The 24,972-nt window shown below is 41.2% G+C and overlaps 1 protein-coding gene across 1 annotated transcript in view; it reads right to left on the reverse strand.

Annotated features, from left to right (window-relative positions):
- Positions 1–20,576, reverse strand: part of fmn2a (formin 2a) — a 36,879-nt gene extending 16,303 nt beyond the window's left edge. Inside the window, 7 exon segments of the mRNA XM_034100078.2 lie at positions 1,845–1,906; positions 4,581–4,668; positions 9,176–9,314; positions 9,779–10,578; positions 11,714–11,863; positions 15,232–15,395; positions 18,479–20,576. Of these exon segments, the coding sequence (XP_033955969.2) occupies positions 1,845–1,906; positions 4,581–4,668; positions 9,176–9,314; positions 9,779–10,578; positions 11,714–11,863; positions 15,232–15,395; positions 18,479–20,576 (3,501 nt within the window).
- Positions 20,577–24,972: the final 4,396 nt, after the last annotated feature.

The following is a 24,972-nucleotide window of genomic DNA, read 5'->3' on the forward strand; positions in this document are numbered from 1 at the left end:
ACAGTATGCACATATTTGTGTGGGTCAAAGTGTTTGTTTGCAAGTATGTTTGTGTGTGTGAGAGAGTAAAAGAGAGTGAGGGAGAACAGTGTGTGATCTCGCTCCTTGCACAGTGAGTGAGGGTGTAACCATTAGAAGCCCCTCGCATTCCTCAAGACAGGCTGACTGTGCTGCCAACTGTGGTTTAGGGGGCTGGAGACCCACAGACAGGATGGAGTCTCGCAATACAAAAGAGAAACAATTTGGCTCCTCAACTCAATAACATAGCCTTAGGCCATAAGGGGGAGAAGCAGAGAGAGGGAGAGGGCTTGAAGTCTTGGGGTGAGTGGAGAGGTTAGAAGACTTTTGATCCTCAGTTATGACACATTGGTTCATAACTACAGCTTGTCTCGAGCCGTAGTCTCAGTCCCATGATCAACATTATTAATATGCCTCTGGCAGCCAAAGGTCCAGGCCTCCCTGTGTAGTTGTGCCAAAAAGCAATTCACAGGAATTTCACAGCATCTTTAAACTGTATTACAGCTGAAATATGGAAAACATGTCGTTTTCATGTTCCATTATTTACTGACCTGACTTAGAACGGGTCCTGACCCGTTTCACTGGGCGGGGGGATATTTCCTATCAGTGAGGGGTGATGAATATGTATTTACTGTGTACAAGGAGCCCTTCATGGTCGAAATGGAGACACATTGGAGAAGTGATGACAGCTCTGTAATTCCCTTTATGCTAATATCGTAGGATAAAATGTGGTCATTTCACTTGGCAAGGCTCAGTGTAGTCTCTTTCTTTTTTCATTTTAAAAAACAAACCTGCACTTTCAAGAAGAGTTGTGTGAGACAACAGCTGGAGTTTCTCAACTATCATTTCCTTTGCACTGGTGCGTTACAAAAATGAAGTCAATCAGAGCCAGTGTGAAGACAAAACATGTTTACTATGTGAAAGCGTTGGTCGCCTTCCAGGCCGGCAGACAGACCTACACAAGACTGACTGTGTCGCCAAACAGCACACATACCAGTTCGGTTTGTGGGTTGCCTGTTTGTTTTAGTATCTAATGCACACTTCCTTTAGTTCACCCTTTCAAGTGGAACATGGAATAAGAACTCCACAATGAAATACGTTCATTAAAGTGACATCTCTGACTCACTGAGTAAAAATAACATTGCTTGAAATTATAAACACATAAATTAAAAGGCATGTTTTTTTCTAACCTACACTAAGTATGTTAAAAGTTCAGGATCTAATCATCTTGGAGAGGTATCTTTTGATGGATAGCTGTTGGTGTTTTGTGGCTTATTCTCAGGAAAGTGCCAAATAAAACAACACTAATAGCTGATGAATGATTGTTTTGCCTTTTTGTTGATATCACAGCATGTTGAGTCTTCTTAGGTTTCACTCTATAATAAAAACGATTGCCTGTTATTCATATATGGCATGAAATGTGTAACCATAAATCACTGTATTTGTCACAAGCAAACTGTTCCATAATAATATTTCTACTGCAAACCACAGAGGAGAAACAAAAGAGACTGTAGGGTTTTCCCACACCAAATACTGCAGTCAAGATTAGCCTGAGCTGTCAGTGGTGTTAGTTTGTATAATTATACTGGGTTTGTTGCTCAACACTGTGTATTTATATGGGTCTGCATTGGCAGGAAAGCGCAGAAATGTATTCCAGTTTGGGATATTGTCTTTTCACGAGTCTATTGACTTTACTGAAACCACTGTCCACATGAGCATTATCATCCTCCATTCAAAGTCAAAAAAGTAAAAGAGAAATGTTTATGAATGCTGAAACCACAAAGACACAGCTCTATATTCCAAGTAGCTCAGATTGTTGTACTTACATTTTCATAAAGGGCTTGCAGAGTCTCCAGATCAACCACAGTGTTGTCCATATTTAGGACGGCTGTGTACGGAAGGAGAGGATGACATGGTTAATGTTAACACTAACAGGCCTCCACTTTTATAATCTCTAGATAACTATATTTTCCTTGGATGTAACAACAATCTCAAACATTGGCAGAACAACTTTTCAGAGGTTAAGGTGGCATGAAACAAGGGCAAAATTCTACTTGCAACCCTAAATAAAGCGTCATGTGCCGTGTGCTGTGAGTTACATAGATATCACCTCCTATCAATACAGCAAGGAAGGGGCCACAAACTCAAACATAAATACAGAGGTCTTAGAAATCTGTCAAAGGTACAAAGATCTGTGTTTGAACTCCTGTGTTTGAATTCCTTGTGTCGCCTTTTTGTCTCGGCGCGAGGACCTGGCGCCCGTGAGCATTAATCCTTTGAAAGTAAATGTTTAAAGACAAACAGAGCCCGGGGGCCTGCCGTGTTGAGGCTGAGGTGTTGCTGTACGCACAATCACCCAGTGAAGCACTCGACACCTATATACGTATTTCACCGTGACGTGGGTGTCCAAATTACTCACATTGTTTTGATCTGCTGATTTGCTGTTGAAGTACGGGGGGAAAAGCTAGTGTCAGAAGGGATAAAGGAACCTGGGAGTAATGGACTCGATGCACAATGTTCACTTCGCATCACATCACGCTTTATAAGCTTTTCACAGACTTAAAAAGAAAAAAAGAGAGCATTATAAACCTAAATTAGAGACAGGACATGCATTTGGAAAAAGGCTTCGAGTGACTGCTGTACTGACTCAGTTCTGTCTCATGTTTTCAGCTTTGATATTGCTTTATCTCTCCTTATCTAATCCTGCAGCCTTTCTAATATCTTCACTCTTGTGCCACTCTAACTTCCACACACTCTCACCTCGTCGCCACAGAAATACCTTCTTGCTTTCTGACTTTCCCATTTATCGCATTCTTCTTTTGTAACCATTTGGTTTTTATTAATATCTGAAACAAAGTGTGACTGGCTGGTTTGATTTGAGTCAGCTTTTTTAAAAAGACGTAGGAGAAAGCTGTATTACCGAAAGCCAGACCCATCTCCCTGGGTCTACCCCGACCACCACATTCAACCCCAGCGTGGGTCCGGAAAACAACAAAAATAATACTGTGACTGGCGTTTCAAAGCCTCACAGCAAGCAGACATTGCTCGGATGTGTCTTGTGAAACACGCAAAGTGTCAGCCAGGACTCACAACAAACAAGAGCAGTGAGGACACTGGAAATGTTTTCACCACTTACTTAAGAGACACGATCTAAATCATTGATCCCAAAGTTGTTTTTCGAGTCAAAGATGCTAGTCGTCACAGAATTAAGAGGGAATAAAACATGATTCACTAACAGCACAAGGGGACATGAGATCATCTCAGGAATGGGAAAACAAAGCATTGCTAATACTGTATCTGTTGGGGTTTGTTCTACAGTATGGTGAAATAATAAGTATGCACAATTAAATGCATGAAAAAGTACATACTAAAACATATTTTGTTTGTTCAAGGCATTGTTTTGGGAATAACAAGACATATCAAGAAGTACGTCACCAACAAACTATTGGGATATCGCCACTCAGCTCTTACTCTCCATGATGAACCGAAGTTTCCAATCAGTGCTAATTATGCACTTTGGTTAAAACTGTCCTAACAAAGGAGACGAATGACAGTGCTGATGAGAGTGGCCCTCACTTGCCCTCCCACTCTGTCCTGAGATGGATGCACCAAAGTCTGAGAGATCCTGAAGAATGAAAATCCCCAAAACACTTTGAAGATACTGTACTTCTTAATGAACTGGTAATGGATAGAAGTGTACAATATACCCGTTTTCTGTGGTACACATTTATTTTAATGTAATATACCAAGCTGCCATTGAGACACAGATTTGAAGCTGTAATAACGCCTCTATTGTAGGGGAAGTGAAAAGGACGGGGAGATGAGAAAGAGTGTTTAGACACATGGATGAGCGAAGACTGGAGAGCAATCAGAGAGTAACTAAAACAGGAAAACAGTCTGTTCCCATCAACATCTCCTGAATGACTTCACTTTAACAAAGCCGCTTAGACAAGACGGTGTCAACTCATCAAAGAAAGACAGAGAGCCGCGCAGAAACACCATGTGGATGTTAGATGGGGAGAGATTATGCAAAATGAGAGCAAAGAAAAACAGATGGGGGAGAGCAACAAAGGAAAAACATTTCAGATGCCTTGCAACATTATGACTTGTGATTATGGGGAAGTGTAATCTTCGGCAATGACCTCAGCATATACTCATTGTTACTCACTATCCAGCAGACTCAGAACAAGATGTCTTTAGCAGATTGAGGCGCGCCAATAAACAACAAGAAAAACCTGGCCATCATTTCAATGTTGTAAACAAAGGGTGTTTCAAATATGTTTTTGGTTTATGGATGTTTTGATGTCAGTGCTCAGTCTTTACAGGGTTTTTTTTTTAAGTGCCCTTTTTAATTGTTTCACGCTCAGTTTGATGTATGTCAAGCACTTTGTCACTCTAGTTTTTTTAATTGATATATCAAAAGGTTAAGTTATATAACATCTACGTTCTGTAGTGCGCAGACGCATTACACTGTTTCCAATTGTTTTCTTGAACTCAAAGGGTTTAAGGAAGATAAGTTGAGATGTATTGATACATATTGAGGACTTGATGATAACACTTACCATTCTGGATGTCCTTCATATCAAGATGGATGCTGGACATCAGAATACCCACAGCCTGTGAACGCTTGGTGTTTAAGAGCTTCACCACCTAAGAGTTGAAGAGACAAAGGCCAAAGAGAACAGGGATGATGATATGCCATAAACCCAGACATGTCCACACACGTGCAGACAATACATTTAATAACTGACTGGAAACAAAAGACAGGAAAATCACTCCCTTTGTTCTGCTTTTTCTGTGGGAGGAAAGCTCGAGACCATTTACCCGCAACATTAGTGAAATTAAAAGGCTGTCAGCTGAATTATGATGATTAACAATTTCTGCTTTTCCTCAAATTCTCCACATCCATCATCTTAAAGCCGTGCATTTACTCAACATGAAGCATGTTTGCCAAACGGAATGTGATCACACCGAGTCTTGTAACTGATTAAATATACAGAGGTTGGTTTTGGTATACGATCTATTATATAAAATTGCACAATGCAGGGTTGTTTTTCTAAAGCCAACATGAACATAATAACTTGTCAAAACTATCGTATCTCCAGATGGTAATTGCTCCTAAAGTTGTAATACTAACAAATGTTATCAAAATAATAATTAACTTCAAATTGTCATACAGCCAGGAGTTGAATATCAAGCTAGTATTCTGTAAGATAAACTGCAACCAAGAGGGCCATTATGAACCACAGATCGCCTGAGTAAGCAGAAGTGTGCACTGGGTAGCAAAGTGACGGGACAGGACAGGAAACCCATAGCCTGCTGTGATCCAGACAGAACGCTTCCATCTCAACCAGATCACACAGACCACAGACCTCTCCAACACACAGGAAGTTATATCAGCCCAAACTGTCTCTGCTTTCCCGGCACAACCACAGCTTCAGGGGTTAGGACCCATTGAGATATGATGCGGAATGTCCTCCAGAGTAAGACTGTGATATCTAATGAAGGGAAGCGGCTTAATGACAGTGCCAAAATAAGTAATTAGTCATGTTTTATCAGCTGACCTGACTCTGCAAAATGCACTTTAACGTTAAACTTACATAAAACAGATTTCAGTGGTTAACTACCGAGGAGAGCTGCCTGATATAACAGAGGATCAATCTAAAACGGAAATGCCCTTGCAGTGCCTCAATAGTATTATTTCATAATGAAACACAGCTGGATCCATGAAACACTCTAGTTTTTAATATTATTTTCGTGACAAACACATCAAAACAACACCCACAATTAATGCAGTACGGTGTCTTTCAACATTCATAGTACATCCATGTGTCTACATTTTTGATTTAGAGAAATCTTTTGATTAAAATTCATTTATGTGGATTATTAACACATTTATAATTGCAGGTTTGACCAATATTGACTTTCTCATCAATCACATTCAGCTCTGTGAGAAAGAAACACATTTCATTTCAAAAGAAGCTGAAAAAAAGGCTTGAAAATGAAACAGTTTGCAACGAATTATTACTTATTTTTGACATTTCACTTTTGGTTCAAAGACTGACTTGTTGAGGGTTGAGGTAATGTATTAAAAAGACTCACCTACAGTTCCTTTTCTTCTGAAAAAGCCATTGTATACTGTATGAATGCTCTTAATATATTTGAGATATATACTGCAACAAAACCAGCAATATTACTAATATTTTTCTGACCTTTCGGTGCTTATAGATTGGGAAAGAAGTGTTGTGAATTAAAGCTCAACAGTTTTAGACCTTAAAAGTGGATTCGTGGATTGACAGAACATGAATCTGCAACTACTTACATAATTAATTAATTATTTAAATAATAGTAAAACACAAATATCCCACAGTTTCAGCTTCTTAACTGTGAGGATATATTACAAATGTAATGTATTTGGGTTTTGGACTGTTGTCCGATAACAGCATGTGTCAGTGTTGTATAACAATGTATAATCTGAATTACTATGTTAGGAAAATAAATAGGGAAAGTAATTATAGGATTAGACAGCAAAGATAATGATGCCCTACAGCAATTTCCATCGTCCATCGACCGGCTTATTTTATGTGGGAGGCAAAATATCATAGAGATGCATAGAAGCATTGATTTGATCATAAATTAAACAATCTTTAAAGCTGAAAAAAGTTGAGCACTAGTCAAAATACTGATGGGTTGACCTCCAATTGCATGAAACAGATGCACATTACATATTCTAGCATCATAGTACATGGCCTCACTACACCTCTGTATGCAAACAGCATCAACTGTAAGACAGCTCCTCTTCTAAACCTCTCTGCAGATAGACAGCTACACTTGAAAAGGAGAGTATTTCTTCACATCTGATACTGATGTGAGCAGAGGCCTTTACACAGAGTACTGACGTCAGAGCTGCTCTCTAGTGGTAGCTCTGGAGAGGATGCTTGTCCCCTCTCATCAGTGAAACAGCTGAACTCAGGACTGGAATAGCTGCGAGTAGTTGATGAGAGATCGTCATGAGGCATTGGGGCGGTGCTCCTGAACTCTAAATGTCACAGGTTGGCTTCAATTTGGGGTCAATCACAGATCTCGGTATGATTTCATTTTTCTGTTATGGACTTCAACCTCAGCATTACTTGTGTGTTGTGAACAGCAGTATCATGCAGTGATGACTGAGGGAATTCAACCCACACCCACCTCAATGTGTCCCTGGTAATTTAGCAATACAAGCACAACATGAGCTGCTTCATGATGTGGAAGCCGACTCAAATCACCAACAATTAGAACATCGCATAAAGGAAAAGTCTCTTTAAATAGAGAATGGGCTACTCATTTTGGTAGTTCCCTGTTTCCCTTTCGTATATCATGTATACCTACAGGTGTATTGCTCTTTACAGAAGTGAATTCCCTCTATATGATCTCTCGGGTGTCGAAAAACCACAGACAGCTCCTTCAGGCTGAAAGACCGCTTTTTCTGACGTTTGTTTGAAAAGGAGTTCCTGTTTGAGTGATTTTCTTGTGAAGGGCAAACTTTCCCAGCTTATCTAAAGTTGAACTTTTTGTTGACTTGGTGTCATAGGATCAAAGCTGCCAGGCGATATTTATTCTCTACTATGCTATATAGGGCCTTTAACTTAGCAACTGCAGTTACCAAGTCACTTCCTGGTATCATATTTTTCTTTTACTTTTTGGGCCACTTTCAAAAAAGCATTCTTAACCCTTAGATGCATAAGTGGGTCTTTTTTGACCCGGTGAGGTGGTTTTCTTGAAGTATCAGTGTAATTAAAAAAAATTATCATTTCATATTCCAGCTATTCCTCAAAAAAACATGTTTTGTATATCATGCCATTCTAATTTTAATTTACATTTTTAAGAAATTGTAGTTTTTGTATTACTACCCCAAGCTTCCATAAGTGGGTCAAAAGTGACCCGCATGCATTTTCTATGGAACGCTATGGGGAAATGTTTTTTTTCAAAATGTAATTTTTTTTCCTAAAATTATAAATAGTGACAAATTAAATATAAAATATTTCTAGTGTGAACCAAAATATAATACTAAAATATTATATAAGTGATTTTCCTTAACCAAAATGGCATAAAAACACATATTATTCTAATACGGGTCCTTTTTGACCCACTTATGGAAGAGTGTAGGGTCCAGTCACTCGTGCATTTAAGGGTTAAAGCAGTAAAAATGAAAGGTGGAGGAAATAGAGAAGCTCAAATGTATCCAGTAGACTTTAAAACTACAATAAAAGGTCCATTAAATTCTCCACACCCATTGACCATAGACAATGTAGCAAAGACAACATTTAGAAAGTATGACAATTATGTAATTTGGCATCAGAAACTACATTTTCATGATACATTATGTTAAGGCGTTCAACAATTGTTTTGGAACATTACATTTTTGCTGCAAAGCTTCAACTAATCACTTCCACAAACTTAGAAGATTTTCCACATGTTGGCAACAATTATTGGTTTGGGTCTGAAAAACAAGGAGGACATTTTGCTCCCTGGTGTGACATTACTGTGATTTAGTAGACACTTCATTTGGGCAGAGAGTATATCTACATACAATGTTGACAAAAAGCAGCTTTACATCGTAGATCAAATGTTGGACTTGCAGATTGATGGAGTTGCATAAAGGGCATTGGGGAGGCAAACTAAGTCATACAGAAAGCACAATGGGAAGAACCACATCACGAAGTACAGCTCCCAGGCTTATCCCCCCCCCCTCCTTTTTTCCTTTTCTCCCCACACTCTCTCTCTCTCTCTTAACAGTCATCACCGTCGTGAAGTTTCCTTACCGCACGCGAGACATTGGCTCGGTGCCACTGGATGGTCACGGGGGAGTCGGGTGGGAGCCAGAGCTCACACCTCATAATAACTGTCTGGCTGTAGTAGTTCCTCCTGTCACTCAATGCAACTCAGAGAGCGACAGTGAGGACAAATGGGAAAGAAACGAGGCATCAGAGGAGTGAGAGTGAAGATGGGAAAAGCCCTGAAGAGAAGCCATATTTGGTGACCCAGAGGGATATGCAAACACACACATCCTTTCATATATGTAAGTCGGCAAAGATGTACAGTAGTATACACTTCTGGATGTTTACTGTATAGACATAGAAAGGAACACACAACTATAAAACACACTGTACTTTACCTGCTTGGCCTTTGACTTGCTGATTGTGTCGGAAATTGGCTTTTTCTTCACCTTAACAGCACCTTTGGAGAATAGATCAACAAATTCTTCAAAGTCTACACTTGGTTCTTGGATTGTGTCCCACACCAGTGCACTGGACCTAAAGATAGGGGGAACAAAGAGGACATTATGACAGTATATTGTTTGAAAAGGTGGAGTGAAATTCCTGTTTTATAGTGTAATGCCAGTTTTTATTTCTGACATTTACAGCTTAGTATTCATTTGTCATCTTTTGCAGCATATAAATCAACTCAATACACTTGTCAAATATGTCAGCTAACAAATTACATTTCAAAGTTTCTAAATTGAAGTCTATTTCAAGACCTCTATTCAGCTACACATTTCCAAGCCTTATTAAGGAAAGAAAACCTGGTTCAAGTAAATCCACTGCTGACCACAATGCCTGGACTGCATCACTTTCATTTTCCACAAGGTTAGCATCTCTATAGCCTTCAGAGCACGTGCTGATCTTAATCTTAAGTGGACAAGCTTCCTCTACTGTTCAGTAAATACCTTAGTGCAAATGAGCCATATCTATCTTCACATTATTCAGCATGGCCTTACTTTTTAGCATTCAGCTGTATGCGTGTCCAGTAGAGGGGCTTCATTGGCTTGGGGGGCTCGATCATAGCCTTGGCAGGGGCAGCTTCCTGCACCGCCATGGAGGGCATAAAGCCTGGTGGTGGTGGAGGCCCAAAGCCCGGGGCCGGCGGTGGAGGAGGGGGTCCCATTCCAGGGGGAGGAGGTGGAGGAGGTGGGCCCATACCCGGCGGGGGAGGAGGTGGGGGTGGAGGTCCAGAACCAGGAGGAGGAGGGGGTGGAGGAGGAGGTCCAAAACCTGGTGGTGGAGGAGGAGGAGGGGGAGGCGGAGGTGGACAAGATCCAAACCCGGGTAAGGGCGGGGGAGGTGGTGGGGGAGGAGGAGCGACACCCCCTGGTAAAGGTGGTGGGGGTGGTGGTGGAGGTGGGGCAGTTTGATGGGCACTGCTCTGTTGTCTCTGCTGGCACGTGCAGACAAAGCTCTCTGTAGATTTGGGGATGGAGGATGAAACAGGAGACGGCACGCTGCCTGATCCTCTGCTGAAAGGCACGTCAAATTTAAAGCCCTCCCCCACAGGTGAGGTCTGGACAGACACCTCCTGGCTCATCTTCCCCAATCTTCCTCCCGTCACCTGTGAGGCCTTGTGGTGAGAAGCACCCAGAGATCCAGTATTATCAGAGCTGCCCTTTGCCAAGGAAGCCTGCTGGCCCTGCAACACAGCAATCTTAATCCGCAGGTCATCGATGGTCCGCTCCAGCTGAGGGATGAGACAGCTTTCATCCTCCGAGGACGACAGACCTGACTTCAACCTGCTGGAGTCTGTCTGTCAGTGAACACAAAATGAGATATTAACTTGGCATGCAACGACATTTGGGTTCACAAAAGGAAGCTAAAGTAAATGAGTGTGATGCTGTGAGTTTGTGCTTTTGTTAAATGAAACCATCTTTGAAAGCAGACAGTCAAGCAGACATAAAATATCCTGGTAAATCTTGGCCACATAATCATTAAATAAATGATGCTTTATGAACTGTACAACACCCACAAATGAGGGAGCTTAGCGACAGAGCTGTGATCAAAAGAAGGATGAAGAGAGTCCATTATGTCTACTCCAGCAGACCTCTGGCTCCAGACTGGTTAGAGCGGGATGAGGGGATACCGAGAGATTTGACCCCAGAGACAGAGAGTCTCGTCGGGCCTGACATGGGAAGGGCTTGTGTCTGCTCGTACACATTCCCCAGTTGTGGTCACATCGTTGAATCTAAAGGAAAATGTGCAGTAAGTATAGCCTTCCTAATGTATAACTCCTCTAGGAAACAGTGAGGTTCACTTTAATAATCTAACAAGTCTTTCAAGACAAGCCTGGCCTCTGGTGGCCACAGAGCAGTTTACAGCTGAGCTCTGTGGCTGATGCAGATTTCAGAAACAATGCAGATTTATGAGACTGGGTTTGAGCAATTTCTCAACACTTTGACAGGTTGTATAGGTATTGTCTTGTTGACATTTGTTTCCTGTATTGACTAAATGTGTTGTGAAAGCTCCTGAAACACTGAGATTTGACCCCACGTTGGCCCCCCCTCCGAAATAAGAATCTATGATAATACCATTTGTGATGGTGTTGAAGCAAAGACTGTGCTTTAATTTGAGACAAAGTTAAATCAGTTTTTAATAAGGTAATTTAATAACATGAAAAAACAATATTTTATGGTGTTATACTATATACTGAACTATTCAATCTTGAACACTGTCTTTGTCTCTTTTTACCGGCATTTTTTACCCAGCACTTTTTACCCAGACATTGGTCTAGATCTGCCAATGACAAAACCAAAAACAACATTTCCGATGATGCTCTCTGATTTAAGGTGACACTACAATAAATCAAATCCAATATTATGCACAAAGGGGAAAACTGGGCAATCATGCAGTAAAATATTTCTAGATGTAGAGGAGATGTAACTAACCTGAGCAGGTAGAGCCCCTGGGGTCTTGGCTGATTGATGCAAACATGATCTCAAGCTTTGTTCTCTGCCTGTGGGTCGCCCCCCATACAGTTCCCACAGGTGAGAGGAAATTGGCAGGCCGACAGATGCCCAGGTGTACAGCTGCTCATCCTGCAAACAGTTCAGAAAACAAGCAAGCACACTTACTGTAAAGGAGATCAGACCCAAAGTCAGATGGTGGTGCTTAAAACGACATGCTCCAACCAAGTACTACTACCAACATATTCCCAACAGTGCGAACACATGGTGGGATCCAATACAAGTTTAACAACATCCACAAGGGATATGAGTCAAGTAGAAGCTTTTTATGAACGCTTCAAGAGTGGAAACACATGAGAATAAAAACAGCAGTCGAACAATAAAGGTTTATCCCTTTTGAATAGTCAATGTGACACATAGTCAAACATATTGAGACATTCAAATAAATTCTCTGCTTTTTGAAGCATCTTAACTTAAAACGCACGATAAAAAATGATGAATGATTTGGAGGACCTGTTGAACCTCATTTGCTAAAGGCTGAGCATCAATGGTATTAGATAAGAACGGAGCAAAAAAAAACACGCTGAAACAATTGTTCCTGCATCTCCTCTCTTCATCTTTCTTCAAAGACAACACCAGACACTATAATGAGCACCACAACAAATGTAAACAAAGCATGTAGTGGTAAAAGTCTAAAATAAACAAACCAAACTTTCCCTGATTTTTTATAATACTTTTTATTTGACCAATAAAAAAGCAATTATTTCCAAGCAGGCTGGGAGTTAGAACTTAATGCCATGCAGTGACACACTACATGCGTATACACGACAGTGTTAATCAAGTCATAGTGAGATCACATACATGTGCTACATTTGCTGAGAAAGAAAACCTCTGTACAAAACCCCTTATGTGTTAAGGTAACCTGACCTACAGCCAGAAACACACACACACAATGTACCGAGCATGCCAGATCGATGGAAGCCCATGCTACCTATCCTCCTAAAACCTTATTTTAGATTGAATGAAGCCGATGAAGTATTGAATTTCAGGCAGTATGCAGAACAAGAAACGAACAAGTCATACATTTATTCACTTCAGCAAAGTAGTGACATTGGATGCAATATCATATTTAGGTAGCAAAGAGGAGAACATACAGTATAGAAGAGGAGAGATACAGATGGAAATAGGGAGATAGAAAAAGAACAAGGACATTTAGAAAGAGATTGTTTTCAAGATGTAATTTAACTGTACATTAAAGAAGAAATATGTAAACATAGAAATAATGAATGGCGCTAAAGGTTTCAGGGAAGCAGAAACAGAGCGTGATCATTAATTTAAAAAGGGACATTAACACAGGATCTGTACTCTGAATGGCAACATCAAAGCGTGTTCTTGATCAAGCTGAAAAATGCAGGACTCCAGGCCAAAAGCAGAGAATGAGGACAAAACAAAAAAGAACGACAACATAAAAGGGGGGTGCTACTCTGACATGGTGAGCTTTCTGCTGGGGAAGAGCAGCCTGAGCCCAAGGCACGTGGAATTGTTACATAACATGGTCAGCAGATGGTCGTCTATACAAGCACAGAGTGTCAGAGCGACTACTATTAACCCAGCCATGCGAGGAAATGCCTGAATATGTATGAGTGTCTGGGTCTGTCCTTTTGTAAATATGAGTGCACACAATTGTACATAAAAAGCAAGTACTCTGCACTTTGTGAGCTATTGTGACAACACACTGAGCAAGAAGAATAAGATATAACTGCATTTGAGGGGATTGGTATTTATAAAGCATGCATGTTCTGGTGAATGTTTATTTGTTTGTGTTTAGGTAATGCATATCATACTTTGTGCATATGTGCATGTACAATGTAAGTCTATGAATAAACATCTGTGGGGCAGGTGCATTTTCCGCTAGAGCCACACTAATCTGTTCACATTGTTTGAAATAAAACAGACAAGATAATAAGAGTCAACAGCTCTGTGAGGCTGTACTCAGATACACACTAAACACAAAGTCAAATGGATCAACAAAGTGATTACAACTCATCTTGTGGCGAGCATGATTATCTGTTGCATTCCAATCAATTTAACAGTCGCTCAAAAAGTGGATTCTATTGGACCATAGATGTCTGTACAATTTTTTTAAATGAATGCTGTAAGACTTCAATCTTGAGATATTTCACTGAAGAAGTGACACATCCTGATTGTGGTGCTAGAGAACAAGTGAGGGATTTATCATCTGGGCACAATGAATGTATTTAGAACATTTAATTGAAGTATTTCCATAATTGCTGACATCCACTCACAGCAATGATCAACCCCATGATGGCGCTATAGAAAGTATCTGTAAGAGGCTGTAGAATTACTCATGAATGATTCATATTTCATGGCAAACCAGCCAATACTTGTTGAGATATTTCAGTCTGAACCCAAGTAGTGGTCTGACATACATTGTCATCCATTGAGCCAGTTTGATAGCATTGGTAAAAATAGCACTAATGATACAATAAATCATTAAACTCATCTCAGCGTCCTATTGTGTGAAATGTATTGCAACAAATGTAATTCTTTTAACTTCTCTGAGAAATAAAGACACATCCATGCACACATAATCAAATAGGATTTAGCACACACATGAAAGATATTCTAGTTGTAATAATTATTTGGCAGATTTGTATATATAATGCACACAATGTACAACAATATTTTGTATTATTACCGATTTATTTTGATCCCATATTTTATTCCTTCTTATTCCATTCCATTGCGATGCAAATACTGTTATATTTTACTGTATTTTGTATTATTTTTATATTTTTGTAGTTCTCTACCTGTGTTTTTAATTCTTGTTTGTATGCACTACGACACCAAGTCAAATTCCTCGTACGTGTAAACCTACCTGGTAATTAAACCTGTTTCTGATTCTGATTCTGACAGTGTGTTGACTCAAAACAACCAGCATGCAGTTCAGTCGGATGGATTCAGCTACAGGGGAACTTGAAAGAAATAGCTAAGGCGGTGGCTGTGGTGAAGGATGTGATGCACATGAGATTAGTTATCTGCAAAGCATTACAGGAATGGAGAATTAAAGATTCATGAAATTAACTTGGAAGGGGTTACCTTGTCTACGTGCACCACTGCTCTTCAGATAATGAAAAGTCTCTGGGACCAATCACAGTTATACAGCAGTAAGAAAGTCTGATAAGCTTTGCATTGCTCTAACATATGTTGTCTACTGCAAATCCCTTTGAGCTCAATTCTTTGATCATATCAGCTGATAAGAAACACATGTTAAATAACTAGTGCTCCAAACACAGCCCATGGGGCAATCACTAAGAAGATGCATCCCATCGAGGTAAGCTAAAGATACAATTGAGCTGTAGCCCTGAAGTTATTGCCCTTGAAATCAAATACATACCATGAAATTGCTGATGCAGGGCAACTCATGTCATCATGTTTGTAAAGCTAGCATGATGGCAGACTGTGAAGAGAGGTCTTACGTTAAAGAGTGCTGCGACAGGGCTGTCACCATGGGGCTCTGCTGTGCTGTCACTGAAAGGCTGCAGCAGACCTTGGACCAACAGTCGCTGACACAGTTCCTTCGCCTCCTTTTCTGTAGACCCGTCTTCATGATGCATACACAGCCAGTCTAGAAGAGTGCGACCTGAGAACAAAAAACGCAATGAAGTGCAATGATAAAACTAGAAAAAAAATAAAAATACAGAGCTCCATTTTCCATGTTAGGAATAAACTGCAGGTACTCATGTTGGCTTAGTCCTGGATATTTGTGTTTCTTTGTCTGGAAATGTTACATTTTAAGTTAAGATAAATATATCCTGATTCTGGATTCCATATATTACTTATTTCTTAGTATCAGAATGAGGCAATTGCAAGTGTTAGTTGAAAAGAGATGTCTCGGTTTCGGTTGTGATAATGAAACACCCACATGTGTAAACTCTGTTCACACCATTTACATGTGGGTGTCGAGAAAGATGGTGTTAATTGTGCTGTGCAACATTTTTACAAATGCTGGATCACATTCATGGTACAAGTGCATCTAATAATATAACTTTTTTAACTAATAAAACACCTATGGATGAACTTGATATAACTGATAAGTGGGTTTTTGGTGTATCAACACAATGTTTGACCTGGTGGTGTGGTTGTATGATGTATTCATTCTACATTTACATAAGACATTGGAAAAACAAAGTAGTTTGTCTTTGTCTTGAAAATCAGGATTAAATACTTTTTTTTTCATGGAGCCAGAGTTAGAAAGAAAAGTTAGTTTGAGCTGTGGGAAATGTGTCATCGTGTCAAAATCCCTGGATCCCAGATAAGGAAGAATCCTGTTTCTTAACGGTGGCAGGAACACAGCCATTAGGGGAAATAGTGACTAAGCGACAGCACCAAAAAAAAAAGGAATTGAGACTGGAGGAAAAACACAGCTCTGTTACTTAAGACTCCAACCATGACACAGAGAGTGCAGTCAGTTGTTAATGCTGTTAGACTAGCAATATCTTTTAGAACCATGTGATTCAGTGGGTGGCGTCAAATGAATAAAGTCCTATGACTCATGGCGCTGTGGACGTTGAGCAGTTTGATGGCTAGCGCTGAAAACCGATTGCATTTTATGGATTGTGTGACAGAATTAAATAGGCACGGTCAAATCTTCAAGAAAGACAGTCTCACAATTAATACAAATGAGTTCACGTTAAAGCATTTAAATCGAGAATGTGTTAAAAGTCTCACATGTTGTCAGTTGTTTCAAATGTTAAATTGTTAAATTGTTCCCCTTATTTTCTATCAGTCCTCCCACTCTCTCCTAAGGGCCCAATAGGACCTGGAGAACTCTCTGAACTGATTGCTGTGACATGCATTACTGAATCAGTGAAAGACTCAATGGTGACATAACCAGAGTCTGTGAATAAAAACAGCATATGTCCTATAATTACCAAATGCCATATAGGCCAAATGTTAATGTTCGAGATTCAATGCGCCTCCATTGTTTGGCTACAATAATTTCACCTGACGAAATGTGAATGGATCTCATATCATGACACATTTTTGACATGCAGATAAACTGTCACTTGTGTTTAGCATCCACAAGTGTGCACTGGATGGGTTGTGTGTGTGTGTGTGTGTGTGTGTGTGTGTGTGTGTGTGTGTGTGTGTGTGTGTGTGTGTGTGTGTGTGTGTGTGTGTGTGTGTGTGTGTGTGTGTGTGTGTGTGTGTGTGTGTGTGTGTGTGTGTGTGTGTGTGTGTGTGTGTGTGTGTGTGTGTGTGTGTGTGTGTGTGTGTGTGTGTGTGTGTGTGTGTGTGTGTTTTTTGTGTCCAGGCCAGTAAAATCAGAGGATGGCATCCCCCTGGGGGGCGGGGGGTGGCAGAGCTGCTTGAGAGTAGATTTATGAGGACATGTGGCTCAGACAGTGGAGAGCAGCTGAGCTCCTGAAATGCAGCAGCAAATGAGGACAGAGTGGCATTGTTTCATTAGAAATAGGCTTTTGTTCTGGAGACACTTCTCAATAAAAGAACCCCCACTGTTGTATCATGACTTTCATGAGCTATTGTACTTTTAAATCATAACTTTATTATTCCCGCTGTGATCATTTGTATAATGTCCTCATTTGTAAGTCACTTGAATTACAATTACTAGACTATTAACATAATCATTTTACAAAAACATTGCACAATAAGCTAATCTCAGACATGGATGGGGTTTGGAGCCAAACCAAAAGGAGTCACATCTGCTCTATTTGGAATTTCTAGCAACAACAGGAATACATGAAAAACCAATTAGGCATAATATTTGAATTTTGATTTGTCCCTGGTAAGTCCTGATGTATTCAGTCAAATATTTCTTTTCTGATAGTCAAAAAAAGCTTTTTCTCTTTTTACATTAAATAGGTCTAATGATTTTCTATATTATTATCTCAAAAATCCCATGTAAAGGCCATTAGCCACAATGTATTGATCCTGCTAACATGTATGGCTTGTATTAACTAAAGCCTGTTGTAGGTTACTCTCTGTGCCATACTTCCTTTGTTGTCAATAAACAATGCTATTTATTTGTCCCAGATACATCATCTGCAGCTGGATATAGTCAACAACAAACGCCGTCCTGTGTGAGTAACGCTGGATGACAACTACTAGTGCCTAGCTGATTTACTGTAGGAAGCTAATTAGCGCTTCTTCAAAAGGAGACAGAGATGTACCTCTTCACTAAGAACACTCAGGCTTAAAGCTAAGTACTGCAGACAGGAAGTGGGGTATTATCAATCAAGAGACACATTGACAACAAGGCGTTGTTGGTTTGGCCTCTTGTGTGAAAGTCCTGTGTTTCTTTCCCCATCAATCACTCTAAATCCTCCTCTTATGGATTTCTGGCTCTGTATAAATGTCTTCCTGACTTCCTCCTTTGCCCATCCTGTCATAATTATGTCACTAAAGGTTGGTGTTGTCTCCTTGTTTTCCTTCTTTTAACCGTGTGAATAGATGATAAAACCGCAGGCCCCTGGTGCATCACACTGATGAGGCTGATTATAAAATCCATTTCAAATAGTCCAATAACATTCGTAAAAAGGTGCTGAGACAGACTTCCTGGTTCCTATCCATGCACATGTTTGCAACATCCCTCTATCATCCAATTGATTACAAATACAAGACCTCTCTCTCCTAGTTCACAACATTAAATCAAGAAGCCCCCAAATACCTCTCTTTGTCTCTGAACTACACAGAAAGACTCACCAGAGAAGACGTCCAGGTAGGGCACTGTGGAAGTGGAGGCCTGCCGTCCATACTGTGCTCTCCTGGAGCCCAGGGTCCAGTAGTTCCCGCCAGTGTTTCCCTTCTCAGGTGCCTCCTGCTCTGGGAATGTGGCCTCACCACTCTGCCTCCCTCTTAGCTTATCTAACTCTGTTAACCAGTCTGCTGCCCCACTGAGGGACCCAGCAACTGAGCAAGACCTCTTCTTGAGCTTTCTTAATACCTGGGTCGATTCTACCGCAGCATCGTTGACATCTGTTTTCCTGGGCACATTGGGACTGGTAATGGGGGAGCCAATTGGAGAGGTGAGATTCCTGGTGGTGGTCTTAACATAGGAGGGGTGGACTGGAGGGTAGAGTTTGACAGTTGAAGGGGAGATGGTGGAGGATGTCCGCCTATGCTGAGGAACGTCTGGCGTTAGCAGACTAAATGACAAACTACTCTTCCTCCTTTTTAGAGACAGGTAGTCCCGTCTCCCGGTTTCCTCTTCCCTCTCCATAGACAGGTCCATGCTGCTCACACTCTTGTGAGGCCCCTTCGAACCTGCCACCATCGGGTCCAAGCAGACACTTGGCACACATGTGTTTCTGCTCTGTGCAGCCAGAACTGGGCTCTCCAAGTCTTCTTGGTGCTCCTCAGCACTCTCATACGTGGAACTGTTAGTCGTATTGTCGTGGAAGCTGTATGTGCTGTTAGTGTTTGGGAGAAGGCTTCCACTGCTTCTCTCTGTGTCCGGGCCTGAAGAGGCTGGACCACTTTCACTCGGGGTTCCTGTACCAGATGAATTACTTGATATGACATAGCTTTCGTTCTCCACATTCTTATATTTCTCGCTTACTTCTTTTGGTACGCATTCAACACCAACAGGAGGAGAATAAACATCCTTTTCTAGATTGTATGGAGGCACTAGCTTCTCCTGGACTTTATTCCCCTCAGATGATAGTCCTTCAGATAGATTAACAGTAAGCACTTCCTGCTTGTCACTGGACTGGTCTCTTAAGGCCTGCTGGATGTCAGAGAGCAGGTCTTCATTTTCAGCTGCGGCTGAGTGAAAACTGTAGAGGTCAGCATCTGACCCTGAGCTTGTTTTTCGGCCAGTCTCGACATCTGATAGCATGCCCATCTCATCAGCTGACGCCTCTGCACTTGGTGTGAGCCCTGCTTTGCCCATGTGTGCTGACCGCCCATCGTCCAACATATCATCCTTAGGCACCCCTTTCGCCTTTGATAAACTCTTCCTGATCTTCATGCCAGAAAACATAGAGCCCTTCGACTCAGACTTCGATTTCTTCCTACCGGCTTGTTCTCCTCCTTTACTTATCTTGTTGTGGGACTTTTTAGATTTCTTGTCCACATCTCTCTCGTCAGCATCGCCGTCACAGGAGACATCCCCTGCTGCTCCTCCACTTCCTCCTCCTTTCTTCTGCTTTGTTTCCTGGTTCCCCATGTTTCTGAACAGGCGCACACCCTTTGCTAACAGGCCATTCTGCTGGGGTCGAGGCTGGGCATGCTGGGCTTCCTCCTGGGATGCTGTTGATGCTTCTCCTCTGTTGGTCAGAGCCCTATCAGAGCTGCCTAATGCCTGCTGTCTGCCCACCACAGTTAAAGGCAGCTGTGAGAATGATGCTGCCTCCCCCTGTGCCGCTGATGCTGATGATGAAAGGAGGAGGAGACTGGCACTGACAGCCGCGGGCTCACTACCACTCACTCTTTGCTCATCCCCCCTCCCCTGCACAGCCTCGCTCACTCTCTGATCCTTCCTCTCTTGTTGCCCCTCCTTTTTATCCCCATCTGCTGCTGCACGCTCTGCTGTCTTGCATAACGGGCTGCTGGACGAGCGAGCGAGTCGTTGATGTTCAGGAGTGTGCGATCCTTGTCCATTCTCGACTGAAGTGGAAATGACTGGCTTAGGATGCTGCTGCTGATACTCTAGAATGCACTGTTGTTGATTGAGGAGTGTGTTCTGTTGTTTACGGAGGAGGTTGGTAACGCTGCTCTTCCTCCTGCCTTTGAAAGTGGTGGTGAAGAAACTCTCTTTCAGAAAGGGCACCTGGGTCTCCACCGTCTTAAAAGTCTGCATCCTGACCACTGTGGCTTCATCCGAGGGGAGAAGATCTAGACAGGATGAAGTGAAGAGGAAAAGTTACATTGGTTCATTTGATACATTTAAGCTTAACTGTAAGAGAGAAGAGACAATCTGCTCCCAGTGGAGTCATGATGTCAAAGTTGAACATGAGTTCAAGCTGACATAATTAAGTCTTATGTCTCTTTTTGCCATGGACTGTACACATTTGGTGAATAGTGATCATTGTTCCATGAAATTCTTTCACTCTGTGTTTTAGTACTTTGCATGTATATGTCCATTACTTGTACACTTAAAGGTGGGGTAAGTAAGTTTCAGAAACCGGCTCGAGATACACTTTTTGTTATATTCCATGGAATGCTCTTAACATCCCGATAGCAATGAATATCTGAAGTGCTTTGACAAAAAATCCATAAAAAAATGTCATCTGTGGAAGCCGTAGTACTGTAAAAAGTACAACCAATCTGTTTAGCCGGCCCGGCTAAACGGATTGGATGGCATACCTGCCTGTCAGCCTTCCATCGGGGCACAAACTTATCGCGTGCCCTCATTGGTCATGTGCGCGTTCGTGTGTGTTGGAGGAGGGGCTCTGTAAGGAAGTGGCAGATTTTCTCCGGTTGTGTATTTTCAAATTCTAGCGATCTCGAGCCGGTTTCTCAAACTTACCTACCCCACCTTTAAGATGTTTGGATTTACAAACACAGTTATCTGGATTTAAGTTAGGAAAAGATGGATTAACATTCACGTAACACAACTGGTGAGAGCAAGAGAAATGTTGTGAAATTATCAAAGCAGACATGTACGAAAAGTGAAAAAGTGAAATCAATTAGTCAATCTAGTGAAAATGTAAAATGCAAACTGAGTTATCCTAATATTTGCTGATTTTTTTCCTCATCTTATACGATAGCGTACTCAATATAGTCGGTGGGAGCTGGTGGGACCAAGGATCTTGCGAACGCCTTTTTAAAAAAAAAAAATTAAATAATACAAAATGTTCTATTTCTGTATCCACAGAATGGGCAGATGGATTCTTAATCTAAATCAAAATACTGTATCCTTAACATAGCGAAAATGAATCAATTTCAGGATGCCAAATATGTCTGATGTCAACATTTAAATATTCTTACTGCTATTTACTTCTTCTCAGGTAGTACAGTGGGAATTATGTCCAAAGTAAAATACATATTACAGTTTTAATATCGCCAAATATTTAATTAAAAAACATCTGTTAAAGCTTGAATTTACATTATCTAAATGCTGTATGTGTGTGTGGGCCTGAAGCAAGGCATGCCTTGAAACGGAAAAGTGCTATTTTTTTTTTTTTACAAGTGGGGGGTGGACCAAACATCCTTTAGGGGGGTCGTCGCCTCCTCTAGGGGGGTCCGGGGGCATGCTCCCCCCGGGAAGATTTTTTTTTTTTAAATATTGAAGTTAAAAGCATCAAGCTGTTGCACTTTGAGAGCAACATTAACCCTACCTTAATAATACCTTACAGGGGACATATCATGCTATATTTGAACAATATATTGTAGGGCCATACCTATATAAAATATATAAATAGTTTTTCTTTCAAAATACCAAACGGATCCTGCATTTTAGCCATGCCTCATTTCGCTCTATTTGCTCTTTCCAGCCCGGTTTTTGCAGGGGGCTGATTCTGTGAGCTGCACCACACCCCCCTGCAGGAGAGGGGCGCATGCTCTGAGATCAGCTGCTGGGCTGCAGCGGGGAGAAGAGGGGGAGAAAAAGAGATCTCCGTCCTCCGTGTTGTATTCTTATATTATTATTATTATATAGAGTCGTTATTCATTTGCTTTAAAGCTCAATAAATAACAAAGAAGACCTTTGACCGGCACTTTTCTAATTTTGTCCGGAAGATTTCAACTTAACGGACATGTTGACCGGCGAAATAAAAATCTAACTGAAACTCTGCCGCACGGTCCCCTCGTTCCTTGGAAGAGCCGGAGAGGAGGGTGTTTGTCATCTGCTGGTGGACTACCGGACAGAATTACAGCGAGGGAGCAAACGCTTGCCTCGGGGAGGGAGAGAAAGAGCCAGAGCAGAGTATAAACAGAAGGGCAACCATGTCTTCTTCGCTGCTTTTGTGGCAGACTACAGCGCCACTTCCAGGCCTGGCATATGTACTACAGCGTCTCCAGCGCAATGGCCGGCCGTAGCCCAACCCCACATTCCCCTGATAGGTGGAGAATTGACCAATAAGCGGAGCACCACTTCTGTGACGTAGAAAATAATTCAAGATCAGTCTGTATCAGATCCGTTGCAGCCCCGTTTTTAGAGATTTGGGTACGGAGGAAAAGAGAGAGGGTTGTGTTTTCTGACACTTGGTGAGTTCCCTGGAACACCCGGGACTAGGGGTGTAACGGTTCACAGAAGTCACGGTTTGGTTCATACCTCGGTTTGGGGGTCACGGTTCGGTACGGTTCGGTACGGTTCGGTACAACAAGAAAAAGCAAAAAAAAGTCCCAAATGCATAATTCCAGGTTTGTTGTTATTTACTTTTGAACAGTAGTGCAAGTTTCAGTTTAAAAATAAGGAACTCTGACATTTTGAATAATTAACTGTATTAAACAGTTAAAAACAAACCACAAACAGTACCACACACACTCAGATGGCCATAGTATCTATAATCGCTGATGTCAAACAAAAGGTTTCATCAAGCTGTAAAACTAAAACGAATGTCTTGAAAATATTACATCATAAATAATAAGAAAGTGTTTCAAGTCGTTGAAAAAATATGCCAAAAGCTTCCGTTATTTATTTTGGTCTTTATTTATTGGGCTTTCATGTCTCTTGGCTTCTTAAAAACAGCGAGCATCAGCTGTTGAACTGCTGTTGTCTTTTGCCGGGCTCCGGTGATTGGCAAATCTGGGTGATGCCTTCTGATGTGATTTAGCATGTTTGGCGTGTGTTCCTATTAGCATACTGCACCGCTATCGAACAACGCCGACACACCGTCCTCTTCCGATCCACTGGGCATTGCTTATCGTTTTATAGATCTATTCTCATCCACCATCTTTATTTGTGAAGTAAAGAGTGTCACGTTTCTGAATCGGGCACTCTGAGTGGATGCAGTCACAGCCAATCGGATTCAGAGTGTTGCCTGTCAGTTCCGTTGCTATGGTTCCGTTGTTATGTGTACTGAAACGAGAGCCGGTATAATTCCACGCGCGAAAACAAAATAAAAATTGGAATATGTTATTTTAGTGTCTTAAAAGTAGACTGAGGTATGAAGGGTTAACGTTACATCTTAGGATCATTTTTAGTCATGTTCTGTATACATACTAACATATAAGGGTATTGACTTAGTGTGGTTTATCTTTTTGTCGCTGCTTTTAATTTAAACTGAGCTGTTGTGTTCATCAGTAAAGTGGAACTTCTGTGTGAACTATTCATATCTTAAACTGCACTGTAACTTTTTATTCATGTATTTTTTCTTTTAATGTTTCTTTTATTATCTTTTACTGTTTTTAAATGCCTTTGTCTGAATGTCTTTCATTTTTGTAAAGCACCTTGAATTGCCTTGTGTTGAAAGGTGCTATATAAATAAACTTGCCTTGCCTTGGTTACTCCATGTTTACTAGCTATAACATTAACGTTACATCACTCTTTTTCACTTCTTACTCAGTCAGCCAGAGTGCAGATATCACCATTAGATTCACAAACCTGACACATCATCCATTTCTTCACTGCTGGTGATGACATGGTTGTCAGCTGCTGATACTGCTGCTGCTGCTGCAGCTTGTGGTGCCTGCTTCGATGAAAATAACTTTCTAATATCCATAACTTTATAGGCTATTAGCTTAAAACTTGTCAGGCACTAGGAAGGATCACTTCTTCTTCAGGGCAGGGAAGGCTACGCAGTACGCAGGCTAATGTCCCGCAGCGGCTGCCTCTCTGGTGGACTCCGGTACTGCACATTACTCCCGAGACATTTATTAAAAAAAAAAAAAAAAAAAAATTTCGGGGCTTTTCAGAAAACATCCGGGGCTTGAGCCCAAGTAGCCACCCCCTAGCGCCGCCTCTGTTACACACCTTCCGGCGCAGACTGAAAACTCATCTCTTTCGACTCCACCTTGAGCGATAGAACTATTAACAAAGCACTTATATACTAATAAAGGACTGGCTTATCTAAAGCCAGTTGAGTAGCACTTGAAACGATTGGCTCTTTGAAACCTGATGTTCTTATATGATTCTGTTTTCTTCAAGGTTGTGTCTTCCTGGTCGAATGTACTTATTGTAAGTCGCTTTGGATAAAAGCGTCAGCTAAATGCAATGTAATGTAATGTAATGTAATTGATTGAATTGAAAAGTAAGTGGTTTGAAGTAAGAAAACACATCAAGTGTGTACACCAGATAAACGCAAACAAATATA

Source organism: Pseudochaenichthys georgianus, chromosome 15, assembly GCF_902827115.2.
Source record: "Pseudochaenichthys georgianus chromosome 15, fPseGeo1.2, whole genome shotgun sequence".
Lineage (NCBI taxonomy): Eukaryota > Metazoa > Chordata > Actinopteri > Perciformes > Channichthyidae > Pseudochaenichthys > Pseudochaenichthys georgianus.